The sequence below is a fragment of the Nanorana parkeri genome, unplaced genomic scaffold, assembly GCF_000935625.1.
Source record: "Nanorana parkeri isolate BGI_ZX_2015 unplaced genomic scaffold, ASM93562v1 scaffold282, whole genome shotgun sequence".
Taxonomy (NCBI): domain Eukaryota; kingdom Metazoa; phylum Chordata; class Amphibia; order Anura; family Dicroglossidae; genus Nanorana; species Nanorana parkeri.
Genome location: NW_017306550.1, coordinates 1,152,049 through 1,175,354, shown reverse-complemented (window position 1 = coordinate 1,175,354; position 23,306 = coordinate 1,152,049). Strand labels below are relative to the sequence as shown.

General features: G+C 44.7%; 2 protein-coding genes across 2 annotated transcripts in view; both read left to right on the top strand.

The window, feature by feature from the left end:
* Positions 1–735: 735 nt before the first annotated feature.
* On the top strand, positions 736–10,379 carry UNC119B (unc-119 lipid binding chaperone B). Its single transcript, XM_018557392.1, has 5 exons — positions 736–997; positions 1,083–1,193; positions 4,894–5,002; positions 7,031–7,203; positions 10,255–10,379. Exons 1-5 carry the CDS (start codon positions 787–789, stop codon positions 10,365–10,367), a joined length of 717 nt encoding a protein of 238 aa, XP_018412894.1. The 5' UTR covers positions 736–786; the 3' UTR covers positions 10,368–10,379.
* Positions 10,380–18,591: 8,212 nt separating this feature from the next.
* The window catches only part of ACADS (acyl-CoA dehydrogenase, C-2 to C-3 short chain), an 8,021-nt gene continuing 3,306 nt past the window's right edge, over positions 18,592–23,306 (top strand). The window contains exons 1-4 of the mRNA XM_018557380.1: positions 18,592–18,720; positions 18,801–18,949; positions 20,295–20,444; positions 22,457–22,568. Coding sequence (XP_018412882.1) covers positions 18,669–18,720; positions 18,801–18,949; positions 20,295–20,444; positions 22,457–22,568 — 463 coding nt within the window. The 5' untranslated portion in view covers positions 18,592–18,668. The remainder of the gene's footprint in view (positions 18,721–18,800; positions 18,950–20,294; positions 20,445–22,456; positions 22,569–23,306) is intronic.

The window sequence follows — 23,306 nt, the reverse complement described above, 5'->3', positions numbered from 1 at the left end:
TGGGAGTGCAGGCTTACCTGAACAGTCTTCCAGCAACTTGTTTCTGAGATCGGGCCTGTCTATCGGCGGCTGTCATCCCCCCCACACCTGCTCCTCCTTACTTCTTCTCCCCGCGTCCCTGTGCCGATCGTGGATTTGGACGGGCGGCGAGCGTGAGGCGCGGAGGAGGAGCGTGGATGTGGGCAGGTCTGGCAGCGGCGAGCGTGAGGTGGGGAGGAGGTGTGGCGCGCAGCGTGTGTTGAGCCGTGAACAGGGCCAACCAATCAGAAGCCGATTAATCGATTATTGAAAAAGTTGACAACTTTTTCAATAATCGATTATAATCGATTATGTCGATTAGTTGTTGCAGCCCTACTTTAGTCTTCCTCACACTACTGGAAACATTGTTTGGGCTGTCCAGCCGCCCACGTGTGCATCGTGCATCTTCCATCCCCACATAGACACAAACGTTTCATACCTGTGTACACTGAGCTCACATTTGTGAACACACATATAAGTAATCACTAATAACAGCCATCCATTCCCTAGAAGTCTGTGTGCGTTGTATACCCTATCGCCATGACAATTGCTGCCAATTATAACCTACGGCGACCATCACTTCTCCATCTCTCCTGCCTAGCTGACGGGCACAGCCATGCTTCGCACTCCTATTGGCTACATATATAAATTAGACACGCCCCGCTCTGCCTACCATACGCTCATTATGTAACTAGGCAGCGGTGGGACCCTCCCACTCTCCATAGTTACGGTATTAGCGGAGGTGGCAGCCGCCATCTTGTTGTAGAAATGAGCGGGTCGAACCGAGAAGCAGCTAAGGAAGAGCGTAAGAAGGCAGGGGGTGGGGTGATCAACCGGCTGAAGGCTCGGCGCGTGCACGGGAGGGAGGACGGCGATGGGGACCCGCTCAGGGGAGTCACGGCAGTCACGGAACAGGAGTTGTTAGGCCTGAAGGAGCTGAGACCGGATCATGTCTTAGGCCTGAGCCGGGTCACAGAGAGTGAGTTACTAATAGACCTGTCATTGGTGTGTCCAGCTTTCCTATACCCTTTGTGCGGTCATGAACTTGTTTCCTCTGTCTTTAGATTATTTGTGCAGACCGGAAGATAATATATACGGCATCGATTTCACTCGCTTCAAGATCCGGGACCTGGAGACTGGCACCGTCCTCTTTGAGATCTCCAAGCCTTGCTCAGGTACTGATCCAATAGAGGAGCAGTTTCCCATGTTAACAATTAGTAGCAGGGACACCTACAACAACTTGTATCAGTGCAGAGTTACACGTGAAGATTTCCAGTAGCTGCATGGTATGATTGAGGAGAATTAGTCTGGTTCTGCTCATTCACACCATAAGCCAGTTGTGGACCACTCTGGTCCTCCCAGCTGTGGTGAAACAACAATTCCCATCATGCACCTGCCTCTGGGAGCCATACCTGTGGCTGTCAGGGCCCTGCAATGCCTCATGGGACATAGTTGCCCACCCCTGCCATAAGTAGTGACTGGTGTTTTTCAGCAGTCACCGCTAGGGCACATACAAAACAATTGTTCCCATGTGCTCCGTTCACAACACAAGGCATTTGTTCAGCGGTGCAAAACAAATTACAGACATGCTCCATTTTTCCTGCAGCACACTGGATGGCACCGCACTGCTGAATGGTGATCTGAATGGAGTGTATATTCTGGTATAGGTCAAAATAAAGTTTAAACAAAAAACAGCGTGATGCGCTGAAACCACACATCACCCCTCTCCACCATATCTTACTCCGCACTAGGGAGTCAAAATGAATGGCACTGCCACGCACCTCCCACAGCAGAATTTGTCGGGATGAAAGCGAGAATGACTTTGTTCCTCACCTTTTTATAATTTTGTTGTTTGTAATAATTGTATTGTGCGCACATGTCGCTTGTATAGCTTCAGCCAAGGAATGACAGCTGCCAGTGGCAAGATTCCGCAGATGCCAGCTGAATGTAAATTAATTAATTAAATACAGCAGGTAGTGGGGGGGTGCAATAGCCAGTCTGCTATTAGCCATTTCAAATTGCAATAACCAATAGCAGGCTCGCTATTGCACCCGCTCACTGCTTGCTGAGCCCTCCTCTAGGGGATCCAACTAACATCCATAATGAGAATCGTTGATGACTATTCTCATAATCGATTAGTTGGTTGCAGCCATAATCTAGCCTACAGAGTAATGGAAGAAGGTGGCCTGGTCTGAGGAATCACATTTTTATTTTACATCATGTTGATGGCCGGGGGGCGTGTGTGGCTTACCTGGGGAAGAGATGGCACCAGGATGCACTATGGGTAGAAGGCAAGCCGGTAGAGGCAGTGTGATGCTTTGTGCAATGGTCTGCTGAGAAACCTTGGGTCCTGCCATTCATGAAGATGTTATTTTAACACGTACCACCTACCCAAACATTGTTGCTGACCAAGTACACCTCTTCATGGAAATGGAATTCCCTGATGGCAGTGGCCTCTTTCAGCAGGATAATGCACCTTGTCACACTGCAAAAATGGTTCAAGAATGGTTTGAGTAACACAACATTGAGTTTGAGGTGTTGACTTGGCCTCGCAGATTCTCCAGATCTCAATCCAATCGATAATCAGTTGGATGTGCTGGGAAAACAAGTCCGATCCAGGGAGGCCCCAGCTCACAACTTACAGGAGTTAAAGTGGCATTAAACCCTCAGATTTTTTAACATAAAACAATACTGTAATGTGTGCCTTACTGTAATCCATGGTTGTTTCCCTTCTCTTTGCTGCTCTTCCTTTTAAATCCGTATCTCTTCTCATGCTGGGGAGAACTTCCGTTTTGCAGCAGACTGCCTTGTCTCTGGAATGGATACATGGTGTTTGTGTGCAGGTTCACAACCTGAGCCAGCACTACAGGAAGAGGCAGTCAGCTGCAAAGGGAAGTTCTCCCCAAGCATGAGAAGACATGAGGATTTAACAGGAAGAGCAGCAAAGAGAAGGGAAACTACCATGGATTACAGTAAGGCACACATTACACTATTGTTTTATGTTAAAAAATCTGAGGGTTTAATGTCACTTTAAAGAATCTGCTACTGATGGCTTGGTGCCAGATACCACAGCATACCTTCAGAGGTCTAGTGGAGTCCATGTCTCAATGGGTCAGGAAAAGAAGGACTTGCTCAATATTAGGCGGGTGGTCATAGTGTTATGGGTGTAAGAGTGCCTATGTTATGTTTTTGTATCCATTGTGTGTAATAAAAATCATTAAAGCCACGCTGTTCTTAAACAGATTAGCAGCTTCCCACATAGAGAGCCAGCTTCTGCTTAATTTCCAGTCTGAGCTTGCTGACATCTGCAGCATCTTGCACATGTCTGGGGGTATTGGATGCCGGGTCCCTCCATTGTGGTTTCCTCCATCACCTTGTGTCCTCATATGACAGAAGTCACAGAGTGCAGCGGAGGACACCAGTTTTTGATATACATTTTCTGTGGTGATCTGTACAGCAGATGGAGAGGGACAGCGCTCTCTGCCAGAAGAAAAGGCATCGCTCCCAGCCATGCGGGGGTGTATTGCTTTACCCAGTACACAGCATATGGACACTGTCACACAAACAACTCTGTGGCAAAGATATCTATCGGCTACAAATCTTTTCTACATCAATTTGTAGCTGGCTGCTAAGGTAGGCCCCTTTTCCCTGGCGCTTCTGCAGCATTGTGTCCATAGACAGCTCCCCTGCTGAGTCAGAACATATGTGACATCTGTTTCCACATCATTTTTTTCCCCTTCATCTTCATACATGAACCCATGTAATCCCTATAGGCTGCGGGATATAAATAGACGTGCGTTTGTCTATATTTGTCCACAGCCAGTCAGGTCATTAAAGGGGACTTGCTGCATTCAGTCCAATGGAACCTGAAAGTGTAAACAGATTCAAATTCCCTTACATCTGGCCACCCATGGGGTTGGACTGGGGTATGTTGCAGTCCATTTTTGATCCGTCTAAATGGTGTGAAAGGGGCATTGAAGAGAAACTGTACTAACCTGCTCCTCCTGTGATGTACCCCGCCTCTACACCATCACTGTCCTCTTTTCCAACAGTCTTCCAGGTCCCACGTCGCTCATCTCCACCCACTGGGTGGCCATTTCTGATGCACAGTAACTCCTGCATGCATCATCCCTGTAACCCAGCTGCATACTCGGCATCTAGATGAGTTGGGGTGTACACTGCACTGTCCCGGCGCTGCAGGCAATATATACTATTAAAAAAAAAAAATAGACCAACTCCTGTTTGTTGTTTTTTAGAGGGAAAAAAAGAGCAAATCTCTTTTGCTCAAGTCGCTCCTGGTAATTTTTTCATAAACCCATAAAGATTTCCGCTTGAATGTGGTACCTGACTACAGTGCAAATACAGATTGCCAGTGTGCAAAGATCATTAGCAGCTCCATTGCATAACCTAAGTTATTAAATGGGCAAATTTGTAGCTTGCACAAAGTCAGTCCTTTTAACGACTGATCTGCAATACTGGGGCAGCTGCAACACATCGCTGCCTGCGCAGATGGGTCTGTATGGGTGCCCATGTACATGGTCATCGTTGATGAAGGCAGCAATACTCAAATGTGTGTGTTTGAGCAGAAAATGCTGCAACAGCTGGATTTTGCCTGCAATGCAAATAAATTTCATTAGGTCCTGCCATGTCCAAAGAAACTCAAAGCAGGTCATACACCCCGTCATTGAAGTATATGGGCATCTGAAGATTTGCATTTCACATGGGCTTCAAATGTGATAACACACCCTAATGCTGGCCGTATGCATGGCCGCTCCTACTAATGCCTACAGCAATTTAAAAACGTAGTGGAAATGTCAGTGATGTGCAGCAATCTTGTAGCATTCTGATGTTTACCACCCTTATATATTTTAACAGAACCTGATGAGGAAGAACCAGAAAGTGGACAGCTAGACAGCAGTGCGGGCCGCTTTGTACGCTATCAGTTCACACCTGCGTTTCTAAGGCTTCGCAAAGTTGGTGCCACGTAAGTACTTGAAATAGATTCCCTAAAGGTATCTGGGTATGTTGTCATTTTGCTGGTCAATTGCGTATCTGTGGACTCCTCCGCAAATAGCAGCTTGTACTGGGTAGGTAATGCTGCAAGTGAATAGCTGTTACTACACAGCAAGATGGCTGTTAATATTGATAAACACAAGCTTAAAGGAGAACTGAGGGGAAATCACTCATCCTCATAGTTCGAGCCGACGTGTGACAATGAGACTGTCAAAGGTCGGCTCAGTAGATCGGAAAGTGAGCGAACACATACCGGCGCTCGCTCACTTCTCAATCTCCCTGCAGAGAGCTGTGACTGACAGGGATTCCCCCCCTCCCTGATCCTCCAGCGCTGACTGGCGGAACGGACAGAGGAGGGGGTGGGCACAACTGGTTCTGCCTCTAGATAGGCAGAGCCAGCTGTCACTCACGCAGCTGGATGGATCTCGACAGTAATGCCGGGATCCGTCCCGGCTGTGGCGGTCTCAGTATACCGCGAGCTGTAGCTAGCGATATACTGAGCTTTGGGTCACAGGAGGACGCTAGTATATGTCCTCCCGTGACCCTTAAGAGAACTATGGGGAAAAACGCTGACCCCATAGTTCTCTTAAGTGTATCTAGCACAAATTGCCTTTAAACTAAATCTAGCACAAAAGCTTCAGCTTTTGCCCCCAAAAACACATTAATAAAAGAAAGAAATGTGCTGCAAAGTATTGCAACCACGATTAGTGTATGGCAGGTACAATGCTCTGGCTCCTGCGGACTCTTCTTCCAGCCCCTGTCTAAACCAAGGTACGGGTTTTCAGCTAAGGGGACAAGAGTAAGTATGAACTGACTATAAGTGTGGTGACATCACCACAATTGTACTCCGTTGAGAACTTCAGGTCTTGTATCCCCACTCACAGAATTCCAGCATCTGTGAGTGGGTGACGCGGCTGTGTGGGCAAAGCCACACGCAGCCACACCAAATTCTGAAAGGAGCCTGCAGGTAAAGGAATCCAGTGATTCAGAAAGGCGTGGGGGGAGGTGTTGATGTGAACATGTTACAGTCTAAAGGTGCCCATACACCTTACGATTATCATAGGATAATCGTATGCGATCGACTTTTCGTCCGATAATCGCAAGGTGTATGGGGAGTGTGCAACCGCAAATACTGTACAATCGTACGACTTTTGTCTTTCCTGAGTGTTCCAAAACTTCAGTAGCTCGTACGATTTTTGTTAGGTGTGTGGCGTTTCCGTACGTCAAAAGTCGTTTGATTTAACACTGCTCATGCGCAAACGAAAATATGTGCGGTCAATTACCGCAATTCGCCCAGGTGTTTTTGTTTTTTTTAACTACCGCTGATTGAACCTTGCGATAATCAGGGCATAATGGGGTCGCCATACGACAATCGTAAGGCAGTCCGATCAATCGTAAGGTGTGTGGGCACCTTTAGTAAGTAAACTGGCCTTTAAAATGGTCCATTGTGGTATACAGTATGTCCCCTACATATGAACGAGTTCCATTCTGAGAGCGCGTTTGTTAGTCCAACAAAGTTAGCCTAGGTACCCGACTAACACAATCATGTACATAGTACTGTACTGTAATAGGTTTATAATACTTGCCACACAAATAAAGGAAACATTTTTAATCGTACATTACCTTGAAAAGTATAGTAGTACAATACAACAGCTGGCATCGGGTGATACAGCACTCTATCCCCTAGCCGTACGCCAATTGTAAAAAAAAAAAAATGGGCGGATGCTTCCCTACGGGTGGACGTACATATTTGTAATGATTTATTTATCTTTTTTCCTGCTTGCGCGCATGCCCGAGCAGATCCCGTCGGGAATGTGAACAGCCGTTGCCATTTGGTTTGTTAAATATATCATTGAAAGCCTTGTGTTGTATCTTTGACTGGCGCTCACTGGAATATACAGTATAATCTTGAATAAGAATACAGCAATCAGTGTCCCTGTGAAATGGGACAAGACTTAACTTCCTCATTTTTCATTTGATATCATTTATTTTTTCTCAGGGTAGAGTTTACGGTGGGTGATAGGCCCGTGAATAGTTTCCGAATGATTGAGAGACATTTCTTCCGTGACCGGATCCTCAAAACCTTTGACTTTGACTTTGGATTTTGCATTCCAAATAGCTGCAATACCTGTGAACACATGTACGAATTCCCACAACTGTCAGAGGATGTCAGTAAGTAATATGTATGTGGTGAAAAGGAAATGTTGCAAGTGTGTTGTGTGTATTTCTGCATCTAAAAGTGTAAGAAACCTTCTCCCTCTAGTGGATATCTGTATCTCGTGCGTGTGTGAGCTATATTGCCTAAAGTATTGGGACACCCCTCCAAATCATTGGATTCAGGTGTTCTGTGAAATGTCCTTGCTACTAAATCTTCCACGGTCCCCTGTTAGTGGTATTATAATAAAGTGGAAGCAACTGGGAACAACAGCAACTCAGCCACGAAGTGGTAGGCCACGTAAAATGACAGAGTGGGGTCAGCGCATGCTGAAGCGTACAGTGCGCAGAAGTCACCAGCTGTCTGCAGAGTCAATAGCTACAGACCTCCAAACTTCAGATTGGCACAACAACAGTGCGTAGAGAGCTTCATGGAATGGGTTTCCATGGCCGAGCAGCTGCATCCAAGCCTTACATCACCAAGTGCAATGCAAAGCATCGGATGCAGTGGTGTAAAGCACGCCGCCACTGGACTCTAGGGAAGTGAAGACGTGTTCTCTGGAGTGACAAATCACGCTTCTCTGTCTGGCAATCCAATGGACATGTCTGGGTTTGGCAGTTGCCAGGAGACCGGTACTTGCCTGACTGCATTGTGCCAAGTGTAAAGTTTGGTGGAGGGGGGAATTATGGTGTGGGGATGTTTTTCAGGGGTTGGGCTTGGCCCCTTAGGGCCAGTTCACACCATATGCAGTTGGGATGCAGTCCGTTTATTTTGACTTCTGCAGTCAAAATACATCACAATGCTTTCCTATGGGCTTTCTTGTGCTTTATTCACACCATTGCAGTGTGAATTCAGCGCAAGAAAGCCCATAGGAAAGCATTGTGATGTATTTTGACTGCAGAAGTCAAAATAAACGGACTGCATCACAACTGCATATGGTATAAACTGGCCCTTCGTTCCAGTGGGAACTCTTGCACCCCATTCACACTGAGCGGATGAACTTATTGCACAGGTGGCAACCTATCACGGTACTACGCTTGAATTCACTGAGCTCCTGAGAGCGACCCATTCTTTCACAAATGTTTGTAGAAGCGTCTGCATGCCGAGGTGCTTGATTTTATACACCTGTGGCCATGGAGGTGATTGGAACACCTGAAGTGTGTGTGTGTGTGTCCGTCCATTTACATGTGTAATTACAAACTCTTCATAGAAAATAAGGTTTTATTTAATATTAATAAGAATCAAATGGTTTCATCAGAGTAGAACCTGTTAACCTGGGAGATTTATATCAAAGATAAGATTACAAATACATGAGCAGTGGTTATTTTCAGTAAAAACCACATGTAAGAAGAATCGGTCTTTTGCAGGAAATGTCAACATTAGAGCTGCAGCTAACGATTATTTCCAAAATCGATTAGTTAGTCGATTATTAGGTTCGATTAATTTAATGATAAACTCCTTTTTATCCATTTTCTCATCATATGCTCCATTTGGATTGCCCAGGTTTATGCAAGCTTACTGTAAGCTGACAACATTCTCAATCATTTTTTAAAAAGCGAGAACGAGCAGTAAACACAACTATTGTGAAACGTTGAAAAGCAGGTAGCAGAACCTACATATGTAATAAGGAAATATGGCTGCCTCCATGTACATGTATCATTACAGAGTATACATAGAAAATGACAAGATTTCTGGCAATATCGGCAGGATTTTCTGTTTTCATTTATGGAACAGATATCACAAAATACATTTAAAGAAGAACTCCTGGCAAAACTTTTACAAGGGTTGACTGCTTGTTTTCATCTAGGTGCTAAAATAAAGTTATACTCGCCCCAATCCTTGGAGCCGGCTTTCTCTTAGACCAGTGGTTCTCAACCTTTCTAGGGCCGGGACCCCTTGGTAACATTTGCCAAGTTGTGGTGACCCCCCAAAGGTAAAATTTAGGGATGACGCGGCTGCTGCAGCGACATCTGGAGGCGTGGCTGGAGAACTAACACTGCTGCGCTAGGAGAGAGCTGAGGAGGACTCACCTTGCACAGCGACCCACAGGTTGAGAACCACTGCTATAGGCAAAGACAGGACCGGGCTCTGCAGCTGGAACTAGAAGAATTGGATTTAAAGTGTGTGGCTATATAACGTATGAGGTACATACTCCGCAGTACTGTCACTGATAGGGATGGGCTCGGGCGTGTTCGCAGCTCCACGTGCCGAGCCCGCCAGGAAGCTGACAGCGCGCAGTGTCAATCACAGGCACTGAGACATTTCCCGATCTCTGCAGCTGCGGACCGGGATAATGGAATGCATAGCTAGAGGTGTGTTTTACATATTTTTTTGCTTGAATACATACATATTGCACCAGACCTCTGCTGCTGTCAAATCACTAGAAGGGGACCTGGTGGAGAACTTCAGGTCCCCCTCTGCTGATTGGCAGCATCAGAGGGCGGGTGCAAAAGCTAGTTTGCTATAGGCTTTTGCAAAGTGAAATAGCCAATAGGAATCTAGCTATGCATTCCTATGGTGGTTTTTTTTTTTTTTTTTTTTTTTTTTCTGACTAGGCGACCCCTGGCAAACCCACAGGTTGAGAACCACTGTCTTAGACAGACAGTCCTTCCATCCACACTCCTCCTCTGCTGCAGTGGTCTAAGGATCCTCCAGTCATCACGTCCAATACACTGGACACAAGGACGCCGAGGGACATACTATTGCTGACAGGCTGGAAGGAGTGCTGTGACAGCTGGCCAGCACTGAGGTTCGGGTGAATATAACTTTTTTCATTTTAGCACCTAGATGAAAAAGAGCAGTTAGTACAAAATTTTGCCCGGAGTTTTTCTTTAATGGTATTTAACAGATTAAAAGGGACCAAAAGAGAGAAGCTCATCATTGGGGTTAACATGCACTTTGAGAGAATCGGAATAGTTGCACCTAGTCTGCAAACCTCTGTTTTTAATACTGTGCACTATATGGCTGTGCTTGTGTGCTAGAACTACCTTTTTATAGAAGTATGCTGTACCGCTTAACAATTTGTGTGTGTTTATTATTTTTAACATTTTATTATTATTTTTCTACAGTCCGGATGATGATCGATAACCCATATGAAACAAAATCCGATAGCTTTTACTTTGTGGACAACAAGCTTATCATGCATAATAAAGCAGACTATGCCTACAATGGAGGACAATGAGGATCACTTCCCTGACAGGTGGTGAGGGTTGTTGCAGCTCTGTGTGGTCCGTTCTTTACTCAACAGATCAAGAAGGGTTGGGTTTTTTTTTAAGAAAAATGCTGAAATTAGATATGAAGACTTTGTACAAAGAGAAAAATATTTATTTTTTTGTAATATACACTGATCTTTTGGTCCTGCTTTAGCAGTTAAAGAGCCTTCTGAGCTTTAACGGAAGCAGGAATTGCTGATTTGCTGTTAGTGAATGACATTTTGTAATATGAAAGCACCCGGCTGTAGTTGGCATAAATGGGCATTTAATATGTTGTGTGCAATACGATTTTACATTTGTCCTCTCCATAGACGGAGGTTGCACAGCACCAATTGTTGTATAATGTATGGTATTGAGGTCACACCATGGATACTTAATGTCCTCTTTATAAAAATGCATCCTTTCCTGAATTGCCTTTGTTTTCCTTGAACCAGATGCCAAAATCTGGTACAGGTAGTGGTTCTGGTGTTTGGGCACCTACTGAAATATCATATGCTAGATCAGCCATTTTGTTTTAAAAACTGAACAGCACAGTTTGAAATAACTGAGAAACGTAGGTGCCCTGGAAATACTGTAGTGCAGGGATGGCCAAACTCCGGCCCTCCAGCTGTGGTGAAAACTACAAATCCCATGAAGCATCTCTCTCTGGGAGTCGTGGCTGTGAGAATCTTGCAAAGCCTCATGGGATTCGTAGCTCACCGCAGCTGGAGGGCCACAGTTTGGCCATCCCTGCTGTAGTGCAAGGAAAGCTTGGGAACATTTGGGCTGTGAAGTGTAGGCTCCCTGAAACATACAGTCGCATATTCTATGTTGGAGAAATTCACTGAGATTTAACCTTTGGTCTAGACCCGTGTCTTACAGGTGGACCCTCTGCAATATGAGCTGTTGCCAGCATGGCGGATATAGCTTGTATAGTCCCATTATTCATTTCCATGGGATCTAAGAGTTAAAAACCTATAGGGTGTATTTATAAACAACTCGGTGGGCCATTTACCTGTGACATTTCAGAACATTTGTAACCATGTGAATGAAGGAAAAAACACATATTGTGAGCATTTGTTCTTCTCAGGTGGAATGTAATACCAAGTAAATACCACATTATGGCCACTAGATGGAGCTCACTTCCTATGCTTCTCCGCTCCATCTAGTGGCCATAATGTGGTATTTAACATTACATTCCACCTGAAAAGAAAATATGCCAAGAACGTTTGCTTTTTGCCTTCATTTGCACAGAATGAATGTTCCGAGTTTCACAAGACAAATGGCTCTGCAAATGTTTAAATACAGCTCCTTGTGTGCAATGCAATTGCAGCTGTTTCTAGTATTTTTAGGGGGAAATATTTGTTTGTGGTATGCTAAATTTGAGTAGTGCACAATTCTGCAACCTAATAATAGGGTACATTGAAAACCTTCTGTATGGTAGTACAAAAGTTCAGATACAGTGGCTCATAGAATAAGTTGGGAATGTATGAAGCAAGGTAAGGTGCAAGTTACACTCAGTCTGCATTAGGAGCAGGTTCTTTTAACAATTTATAATACAGTTTCTGTATACTGATTTTGTAATAATTTGTTATTAAGATTGTACTTTGTGTCACCGTGGCTTTTTTTTTTTTTTTACCATTGATTACCTACTTTAGGTCAAAATGTGCCTATTTTCCCATAACAGGTCATCTTGTAGTGATAATATATCTTGTTCGCCTGTAAGGGTTCTATTTATAAACAATTTGGAGGGCCTTTTGCCTTACGAATCTCTGTGAACATTTTGTTTTTGGCGAATAATGCCAAAATGAATGTTCTTAATATATTTTTTCCAGCTCCAATGTAGTTTGTTGTAATAATACATTATGGCCACTAGATGGAGCTGAGAAGCAAAGGAAAATCAATACTTCTTTCCTATGCTCCTCAGATCCATCTAGTGGCCATAATGTATTATTGCAACACTATATTAAAGTGACACTTAATTCAGGAATGAAATCTTAAAATACATTCAAGAACCTTAACCATTAACAAAAATGTATCTTATTTGTGTGTCACTCAGCTGTAGATCCTCAAATCATCTCTGAATTGGTGCTGACACTGTCCTTCCTTCTGGAGGTTGGCTACTTATGTTCCCCATGAAGATGTGTGTGTTGTAAAGTACAGATGCAAGTAGATGGAGATACCCTCCGCACTAATCACAGCAGTCCCGGCCAGATATGAAAAAAGGGGCGCTTGCAGTGATGAGATACCACGGATGGCGCCGTGCAAACACAGGAAAGTCAGGAAATCACCAGCACTCAGTAGTAAAGATAAATATGTCCCATTTATTGGACAGAAAGCGTCAGACATCCAAATAAACCGACGTTTCGGGACCGCGCAGGGTCCCTTCCTCAAGGCAGAAAGATGTGACCAAGTCACATGCACAATACAAAATAATAAACTAAACATGAAGGCCTTTGTGACGATTCCAGGCTACAAGCTCGCTCCTGTGATTTTAGTCCATCACAGGAGCGAGCTTGGAGTAGTGACTACTTGACACCACACACAGAAGGAAGGACAGTGTCGGCACCAATTCAGAGATGATTTGAGGATCTACAGCTGAGTGATTCACAAATAAGATACATTTTTGTTATTAGTTGCGGTACTCAAATGCATTTTCAAGATTTAACTCCTGAGTTTAGTGTCACTTTAAGAACATTCATTAAGCCCCTATGGCTTAATTCCCCAAGCTTTAAACAAGGATAATGATCTTTATTTTAGTCCTCTAAATATTTATTTTTTCTCAACTCAATGTTAAATCTCAAAAAAGAATAAGGATCCTTTCTAGAGTTTTTACCTTCGTGAATTTAACCTAAAGTCGTCATTAAAGCTTTAACTGAACCTCTTTCAATAAGTCATTTTTCTTCCATTGACGTTCCAAGCAATAACTTGCTGCCCAAATGCCAGCTAGCATTTGTTCCAACCATGTTCCAACCATGTTCCAACCATGAATACTGGAGAACGGGTTAAGGTCAGAGCACCTAAATGTCTTCCATATCCAAAGATTTGGTGGGGTTGCATGGAGTGACCTGGTCACATGGGGAGAATGGGAATATAAAACTAAGCCAGCACATTGAAGAAGAAGCTTTATACTTACCATTCTGGCAAATCTTCTCACCTGAGCACTGCTGCTTTCCAACACTTCCAGCGTGTCAGGTCACAACTGTAGCAGGAATCCCCCACAACTGGTGACGGGGTCCTTTTTAAAAGAAATACTGAGTTTTTGGTACTTACATTGTAGCAAAATAATTCCAATAATGGTCATGCAAGTTTGATACTGTATTAGAACAATATGCTGCCTGGTTTGGTTCTGCTGCTAACGTTTAAAGAAAGCAGCTTGCCAAGTAGTCTGTTATTTAAAGTAAACTTTTTTCCTTTCCACGGGTAGTGAGCAAAGGACGGGTTTGCTTTAGAAACATATCCTCAGCTTGCAAGTGTACTTCACTATGTGCCATGTTTTCACTGCTGGAAACAGACATGTATTGACATTCTTCAAACGCCTTTGGTAAAGGGACTTTAGTAGATGCAGGAAAATCTGCTGCTTCTCCTGGGATCTACTGGATTACATTTCTAGGGTGGAAATGAGAAGTTTTTGTATTTGTTAGATATACTTCTGTTCATTATTATAGGTTTGGGACTGTTTCATAACCAAGATCTTTCAGGTTAAGAAACATGAGATGTAGTTGTTGACTTACTGACTGAAAGTTAGTTCAACTGGATGGTAAAACTAAGCCGAAACTTGTAGACTGTACAGCATCTGCGATAGTGTAATGTTTTGTTTTTGTCTACCCATGGATAATGGGCTGTTTATAAGATCTTGTATTTTTCTGTAATAATAAAGTTTATAAGAAGTCATTTGTGTATCTCTCAATTATTCTCTATTCACACAACAAGCAACCATTGCAGGCAAGTTGACTGATTCTTCTATAAAGCAGCCTTTCCACTTAAAGTGGTATTTCCACTTTTGCAGTCACATTTGAAAAAAAAACCCTCTATGTTTTGTGTTCCCATTCACACAGCATGGCCAAAAATATTTTTGAAAAATATATTTTGTATCTTTGAGATGTTTCTTTGGTGAAGGCCTTTGTGACGATTCCAGGCTACTCTGAGCAGTTTGAAAGTGAAACTATGCCTCCAAGCCTTTAACCCTTTCTTAGAACAGTGTTTAAATCTAGTTTACAACTACAATCTGCCAGCACAATACAGACAGGGTTAATTAGAGTAAACCAAACTTCCCACAGCCCCTCAAAGAGAAACGTCACCTCTCTATCTAACAACAGTCCCCTTTAGAAATGTTTAGTAATGACAATCTATAAACAGATACAGGTATATAATTGCCGGCTTTGTATTCTTTGCATACCTTTTATTTCTCTTCCCCAGTCTTCTGACAGTGGCCATTTTTACTAAGGGCAGATTAATCCATCTTCCTTTACTTCCTGGAACTCTGGCACGTGTGACTAGGACATGTGACCATGCACATCATCTCAGGGGAGGAAAATGCCTTTCCCTGAGATCTCGTGTAGTTGATAGATGAGATTTCCCAGCAATGTACTGCTGATGTAACCTTGGCAGGATGCTTCTCTTAGGCATGGGTTACATCACTAATATTTAGGAGGACCAGGAAGTGGAAATCATTTATTGTAAGTACAAGAAATAGGCGTTCTCCCAGTTTGCCTGCAAAAGTGGAAATACACTTTAAGGAAACCTTTGGCTATAGCTATTAGGACATCAATGTGTCATTAGTGACACTGCAGTCAGAATTGCACAAGTTTTGTTCAGATTAGATATCAGCGGGCATGATGGAAGTGTTCTCAGGCCAAACTCGGTAGGGCATTTTAAAGAGTATGCAAATGTATTTCTTTACAATTGTGTATATACCATTTGAAAAAATGGGTTATATCTGACAAGTGCAAAAAACACCTGTTGATCCAGAAATCCTATCAGCTGATTAATTCCCGTACTCTCTGCCTGAGCTGCACTCCTATTAGTAATATTGTTTCCGGGAACTACAGAACCCCTCCCCCTTTGTAGGGAAGGGGCGGTTATTGTAGTTTTGTCCTAGGGTGACAACGCTGTATCGTAGCTTTGTCATCCCAGGACGGGACGTGTATTTTAACCTGGTGATCCTGCCAGTGACAAAGGCAAAGTCTTAGAAGAAACCTAATGCGGCCATCACATCTAAGGACTGGTAAGCTGTGATATATTAGTCTTGTGCTTGGTTTTTAGGCACAATTAAACCTTTGCACACATATGAGTATACATTATGGGTTAATGAAAAGAAAAGAGTGAACCAAAGAAATGAGAAACCGCTAGACCCTCTTGGTGCTGCTTATCACAGGGCTTTAAAATCTATACAAGGTTTTTATACCAGACCTCCCCATCATTTTCCTTAGGGCCCTTTCACACCAGATGCAGTGCGTTCTGGCCAGAACCCACTGCCTCTCATTGCAGGGGCCCCTCCTGCCCCACAAAAAAAGTGAGCCGGCCGCAATGCGCGGCAGTGCGTTCTGGCCAGAACGCACTGCATCTGGTGTGAACGGGCCCTTAGCGTGGCTGTCTGGTCCACCCACAAGTGTCTTGCCTTGCTGTGTCTGTTTCTGGAGACACGCAGATTACTATCACACAATGGTGTGTCTCCGTAGGACCCTGCAAGGGGAAAAAAACACACCCTAAAACAGGATATCAGGCCCAATGTTCAGGGGACCAGGAAACTAAATGTTTAAACATCAAAGAGCAGCACTCATTGTAAGTGATTTCATCAGTATTTAAAATCGCTTAATTTGACTTTAATATCACTTTAAGGGCATCTGTCCGTGACAGGAAGGGTAGTGGTTTTGTAAAGAAGAGAGTGTGCTGTGACTATAACACATGAACTGATATCCACTTGCATTAAAACAAGGGATGCACCGATACTTTTCAGATACCTGTGCCAATACTTGGCATTTTCATGAGAACTACCAGGGTTACAGCTGGGACCTGGCCCTGGCGCTCCACCACTGTCCTGAAATTAGGGATGCAACGATACTGATATCGGTACCGAGTATTTGGGCGAGTACTCGTACTTGCCCAATTGCTCCGATAACTTTCCCGATACTAGAACTTCCGGCCAGAGGAAGATTTCCTCTGACCGACAGTGCCGCGAGGAAAGATTGAGTCGGGAAGCTGGCTCCATGCTATTTGGCCTTCCCAGCCAATCGGTGTCAAGCTGAGCAAACAAATAAAATTTGTGACACGACCCCCACCCTTAAAATATACTGACACGACCCCCCACCCTGCAGGCACCTAATTCCTCTCACATAAATCCTTAGCATTCTTTAACATGGAGTTGCACTAATATTGCGCAACATAAAAATTTGCAACTACCACCATTTTATTCTATAGGGTCTTGGCATTCAGAAAATATATAATGTTGGGGGGTTTTAAGTCATTTTCAGGCCTAAAATGTGGAATATAACATGGGTGCAAAAAATTAAAAAAAGGCCTCTGTCATGAAGGGGTTAATGTACCAGTCCCTCGGCCAGATCCGTGGTCTCCTGCTTGCACAGCGCTCACGTGATCGGTGCTCAGCCTGCTACTGCGCATGCACAGGATTTTTTGAATGAGAACGCTGGGCACTCTGCGCAGTAGCAGGCCGGTCACGTGGGCACTTGGAGAGTGCTGGCCGAGGGACTGGTACGTTAATTAATGCGACGTAGGATCTATGTGAGGGGAATTAGGTGCCAGGTTGTATCACCATATTGTCAGATCTGTTTGGCCGGCCTCGATGCCGATTTGGCTGGGAAGCCGGCTTCCTGGCCAATCGGCATTCAGCCGGCCAAACAGAATGGAGTTGGCTTCCCGGGCAATCAAGAAGCCTTCCTGATTGCCCGGGAAGACGGCTCTATGCTACCAGAAGTTCCGGTATCTGTACACGATATTGACGTGTGCTCCTTACAAATGACAGTTGCCTCCTAACTTTTACATTTTTCTCTAGTCTAGTCTTGGAGCTGGAAAAGTATCTGTACTTGGTATCGGTGCATGCCTAATTAAAACTCATTAACTTGCAGCCCTGCACGCCAAACCTGTGCATTCTTATCAGTTTTTTAATGCGCGTTATATGTGAATGAACTACAATGTGCATAAAAACTCATGAAAAAAACCCCCCACAATTGAATTGATTTGTTTACATGTATGTTTCAGTGCAATTTTTATCCGCTTTAATGTACGTTTTGTCCCCTATTTCCAGTGTCACCACTTCCCTTTCCCTTTTGTGGATTGGTTTTCCTTTCAGTGGTGTTGAGTGTGTTTGATTTACATTCATTCACTTGTATTGCGGAAAAATGCCTGTATTTTTCAGCACCTCTCTGATCAGTCACGGTGTGAATGGAACACATAGAACAGCGTTCCTCAACTTTTTCAGTCACGGCACACTTTAAAAGTATGCAAAACACCAAGGAGTCCCAGCTTAAAATGCAAAAAGTGATGTGTGGCCCCTTCAAAATCCATTCCAGACCCTCATCCCAGGTAGGGTCCTGGATTTTAAGGGGGGACCCTAATGCAAAAAACACACAAAAAATGGGGTTCCCCTTCATATCAGAGTCCTCCTTTTATACCAGAGCCCCCTGTACTTCAGAAGCTCCCTTCACATCGGAGCCCCCTCTTTTACATCAGTGCCCCCTTCACATCAAGAGCTCCCTTTTAATATAAAAAAACCCTTCACATCAGAAGACCCCCTTTCAACATCAGAAGCCCCCCTTTCATGTCAGACTCCCCCTTTTAACATCAGAAGCCCACCATCACATCAGACTCCCCAGATGCGGCAGCATGGCAAAGGGCAGTAGAAGATGCTGGACGGAGATGAATTGCCCTCCTTTTCTGAATAGATCCCACCCTCCTTGGATTGGCATCACTCATTTCCATGGTGCACTGCTGGTGAACATTTTAAGGCACCCTGGTTGAGAAAGGATGACAGAGAAAACCATTGTTTCCTGCGTCGATCAGGTACAGAGAAGTCCAGGTCTCCGCACACGGTGTGACTGAATACGAATGGTACAGGTTGCTGCTATTTACTTTTGCGGGAAGACGCTACGAGGGAGGATCATGCGAAATGATCCGAAATGGGCGGAGTTACAGGTTACAAACATGTGCCATGTGTTTGCAACTGGCATTTGATGGGTGGGGCTATTCTGAAACGTCATCTGCAGGCGGACTAAGGCGCTGACGTCATCTGAAGCGGCCGTCCTCCCGGTGTCTACGGGCAGAGTAGAGCAGACATGTTCCGTGGGTTGATGGTTGTGTCCCGCGCTTGGCGGGCGGCTCCCTCAGGTAATCACGGAGCGCAGGTTGTGACCTTGCGCTGACCTTTGCCCTGTGACTGACCTGTTTTATCTCCCCCCTTCCCACAGCTGTCCGCTGCCTGCACACCGTCTACCAGAGCGTCGAGCTACCCGATACACATCGCATGCTGCGGGACACATGCCGGGAGTTCGCCGAGAGAGAGCTGCAGCCTATAGCCGCTCAGCTGGACAAGGAGCACCGCTTCCCGCGGGATCAGGTGTGCTGGAGACCTGACAATGTCACTGCCGCCCCTCCCCCAACTATGTGTCCTTTCACCCAGTGCTGGCCTCCTTAGTCTCCAGTGTTCTGTACTGCTGACTTGTTAGATTAATGCGGGACAGAAATAACTAAGAGAGCCGGTCATGATGACCTTCTACATGAATAGTCACTCATAGTTCTCCAGGCTTACCTATAAAGCGCTTGTTTCATGCCTTGTGTAGCTTTATTTATATTTCTCTCATGGGTGTGGGGTTCAGAGGGCAGCAACGACCCTTTTGAATGGGTGAGGGGGTTCAGAGGGCAGCAACGACCCTTTTGAATGGGTGAGGGGTTCAGAGGGCAGCCATGACAACTTGTCTCTGTGGGTGTCGGGAAGGAGGAGGAGATGTGGGGCCGGACCAGCACCGTCAAAGACAGCAGGCATGGGACCTCAGGCAGCCGAACTTGTTAAAAAATTTAAAGGACCGATATTGGCCTTTTAATATCGGGACATTTTGACAAGTACAAATTAAAATGCCCTGTATCGGCCCCATACTAGTATCGGGACATCCCTAGTGCATTGTGGTCACTGGCTTCATGATTCTGAAATTAGAGGATCACAGTAAAAATGATAGGAAAAAAAAATCACAACCAAGCAAATATGACAAAGGGTGGATACTGATATCTGCTCTCCGATATTTATTGGCCCCCCTTATTTTTCTTTTCACTGTGTGGTAAAGTCAGGATTAGAATGACAGGCCTGAAGCCTGCTCTTGTGAATACCTAATCTGTATCCGCATCTTCCATATTTTATTCTTCACTGGTTCACTTTACATACCTTCTTTAAATTAAATACTCTATTAGACTTCACAGCATATAAAGGCCTCATGTACTCAAGGACTGGTTATAAAAGCACATGTAGGTTTTGTCTCCATGTTCCACTCAGTACTGATCTCTTCCTGGTGCAAGCAGAATTGTACAGATGAACCTGATCACACAGCCTATTGCAGACAATGGGGGGAATTTATCAAAACTGGAGTAGACAAAATCTGGAGCAGTTGGCCAGGGCAACCAATCAGCTCCTCTCTTTCGTTTTGAAATCTTAACTGAACAAACTGAAGAGAGAAGGTGATTGGTTGCCCTGGGCAACTGCTCCAGATTTTGTCTGTTCCGGTTTTGATACATTCCCCTCAATGAATCCGCTTTTATGTTGCGACATCACACGGCAGTGGTTAGTAAATGCATTGCTAAGCGTCCCATGTTTTGATCAATATTGTCTTTGGGAGTTAGGAAGTGCTCCTTGGGCATTAGGAACACATGCTATATATCCTATTGTGACACCTGCATCAATGCTTTCTCTCTAGGTCCGACAGATGGGGCAAATGGGATTGCTGGCCGTGGAAGTTCCAGAGGAGCTCGGAGGTGCAGGTCTTGACTATTTGGCTTATTCGATCGCCGTGGAAGAAATCAGCCGTGGATGTGCATCCACTGGGGTTGTCATGAGTGTGAATAATGTGAGAATATAATATAAATCTGTTTGAACTGTGTCAGTTAAAAAGTGAATCTTCTAGAAATGGATTATTCACTTTGTACATGTAAGTGTTAAGATGGGTGTTTGGCATATTCAGTAGAGAAAAAGTACAAAAACATTGGATTGTTGTCTGTAGCAACTCAGCAGATCAAATAATCAAGTCATGCACTGCGCATGTAATTGTGCGTCAATTCATTAGGGGTGGGCCTATTCCGGCCCTCCAGCTATTGTAAACCACAAGTCCCATGAGACACTGCAAGACTGACAGTTACAGGCATGACTCCCAGAGGAATGTTGGGATTCGTAGTTAAAGCACAGCTGGAGGGTCGGAGTTGCCCATCCCTAATGAATTGTCGCACACCACCTCTGCTCTAATGGATTGTGGGCATGCTAAGAGTTTTCCCAGAGCAGGTCTTTGAAAATTACAGAGGAAAGAAAGAAGAAAACTGTCACAAAGGTAAAAGAATATCCAGTTGGAGAAACTGGATTGAATGAAACATTTCTCCTGCTAAATATACATTTACACACACCGCTTAAAGGAGAACTATGAGGTGAGTGCTTTTCACTCACCTCATAGTTCTAGCCGACCTGTGACGATGAGACTGTCACAGGTCGGCTCAGTAGATCGGGAGGTGAGCGAACACATACCGGCGTTCGCTCACCTCTCGATCCTGTCACGGCTCTCTGCCGTGACAGGGCAGGGGCTGGATTCCCCCCTCCCCGCTCCAATCCGACAGCGCTGACTGGCGGATCGGACGAAAGAGGGGGCGAGTACAGCTGGTTCTGCCTCTAGATAGGCAGAGCCAGCTGTCACTCACTCAGCTGGGTGGATCCCGGCACAATTGTCGGGATCCGCTTCAGCTGCGGCGTCTCAGTATGCTGCTAGCAGTAGCTCGCGGTATACTGAGTTTAGGGTGTCGGGAGGACGCTAGTTTGTGTCCTCCTGTTACCCTAAGGAGAACTATGGGGAAAAGCCCTAACCCCATAGTTCTCTAAGTGTTTGTTGTAATTGATGTATATTAGAGTCCATCCCATGCTTTGTGGTAAACATGATCAAAATTGCATTTAAAGTCCAGGACTAGGGCTACACGGGCAATTTTGCCGCCAAGATATTTAAGCACTTGGCAGCCGTTTCTTGTTCTTGCAGCAGTCTGAAATCAATATGATGCTAATGAGATGTGTCAACAAGCAGTTAAAGTGACATTAAAGTCAAAAATGTTCCCCCCCCCACCCCCCCCCCCCAATGTTAGTGGAAGCACTTACCTTAAATTATGTCTCTTAATCTGATCTTCTTTCCTGTTCTTTTCATCTGTCCCTACAGCGCTGCGGCGGGTCTCCGATCCAGCGCTGACTCCTCTGTCCTTGCTGGCACTTCCTGTCCCACGGTGTCTGCATGCGGGTGCACGCGTCCATAGACTTACCTTGCGTCTCTCCTCGTCTCCCGGCCGAGAATCCGAACTGCGCATGCGCCCGCCCCAAGAACAGTTTCGGATTCTCGGGCGTGAGCGCGTGGTGAAAACGGGGTAAGTTTAAACCGCTGTTTAAAGCGTTTTTTAAAAACTTGCTTGCTAGCAGTAGATATAGGCAAAAAAACAAACGTGAGGGTTTAGAAACTCTTTAAAGCTCCAGAGAGTGCTAAAAAGCAGAGGAAGATATATTGTTAGTTTTTCTGGGGGATAGCACACCGCATACTTGCATTAATCTAGTCCCACAATCTTCTTTCCCACCAGTTTGGTTGTGGTGACTGCTCTTGCCATTGCCCCTCTGTGACATCATCCCCAGAATGAGCAGTATATTCTTCACCTTCATTCTGTAAGATATCCAGGAACAGCTATTTTCCCCAAACTGCTGCTTGTTTACCTAATTTGCAAAATGTATGGGTTAAATGTACCTATTCCCATTCCACCACTGTCTAGATTCTACTGGACTCTTAACTATTTTCTGCATTTCAGACAGACCATTTCTCATTTAATATTATTATATTATTTTCTTTAGTCTCTTTATTTAGGGCCAATCCTGAAATATGCAACAGAAGAGCAGAAAAGGAAGTGGATATCTCTGTATTGTAATGGAGATAAGATTGGCTGCTTTGCGCTGAGTGAGCCAGGTATGTGAAATCCGTGTCGGAGAACAAATCTTTGGCCACTTCTTAGTTCTACCCTGTTTCCCCGAAAATAAGACCTACCCCGAAAATAAGACCTAGTACTATTTTTGGGAATTGCTAAAATATAAGACCTATCCCGAAAATAAGACCTAGTTGTGACCATTCCCAGGGCCGGTGGTGGCATAAGGGGGAACTTGAAAAAAGGAGGGAGAGAATCAGCGGTACCAACAAAGCCAGCGGCCGATGCCTCCTCTATAGCGCCGGCTCCTGTCACAGGTGGAGTGATACCAAAGGCACTCCGCCTGTGAGGAATCAATAGGTACGGCACCCCTGATTGCCCTGACCACCATATTTATTTACATGAATAACTGTGGATTGTTGTACATTTAAAAAAAAAAAGACCTACCCCGAAAATAAGACCCAGTGTGTTTTTTTGAGCCCAAAAAAATATAAGACAGTGTCTTATTTTCGGGGGAAACACGGTATGATGGTGGGCATAAATCTAGGTAGTGAGTGAGGAATTCCATGCTCATTCCTCCCCTAGTTTAAAGAGAAGTCAATCCAAGTTTTGCTTTACTTCTCTTTTGGGTCACAGGAGTATATTTACTAATGTTCTGCTGTGACCCAAAGTCAGCATATAGCATCGTGCATGATTGACAACTGGCTTTGCCTCTAGAGTCAGAGCCAGTTGTGCCTGCCCCTCCAATGAGTGCTGGAGAAAGAGAGGGGCGGGGGGGGGGG

Excerpts from the sequence above, each read along its gene's own strand:
- UNC119B (XM_018557392.1), top strand. The coding sequence starts at position 787 with ATGAGCGGGTCGAACCGAGAAGCAGCTAAGGAAGAGCGTAAGAAGGCA. Across the intron at positions 1,194-4,893 it reads GATCTCCAAGCCTTGCTCAG|AACCTGATGAGGAAGAACCA; the intron begins GTACTGATCCAA and ends ATATTTTAACAG. Across the intron at positions 7,204-10,254 it reads ACAACTGTCAGAGGATGTCA|TCCGGATGATGATCGATAAC; the intron begins GTAAGTAATATG and ends ATTTTTCTACAG.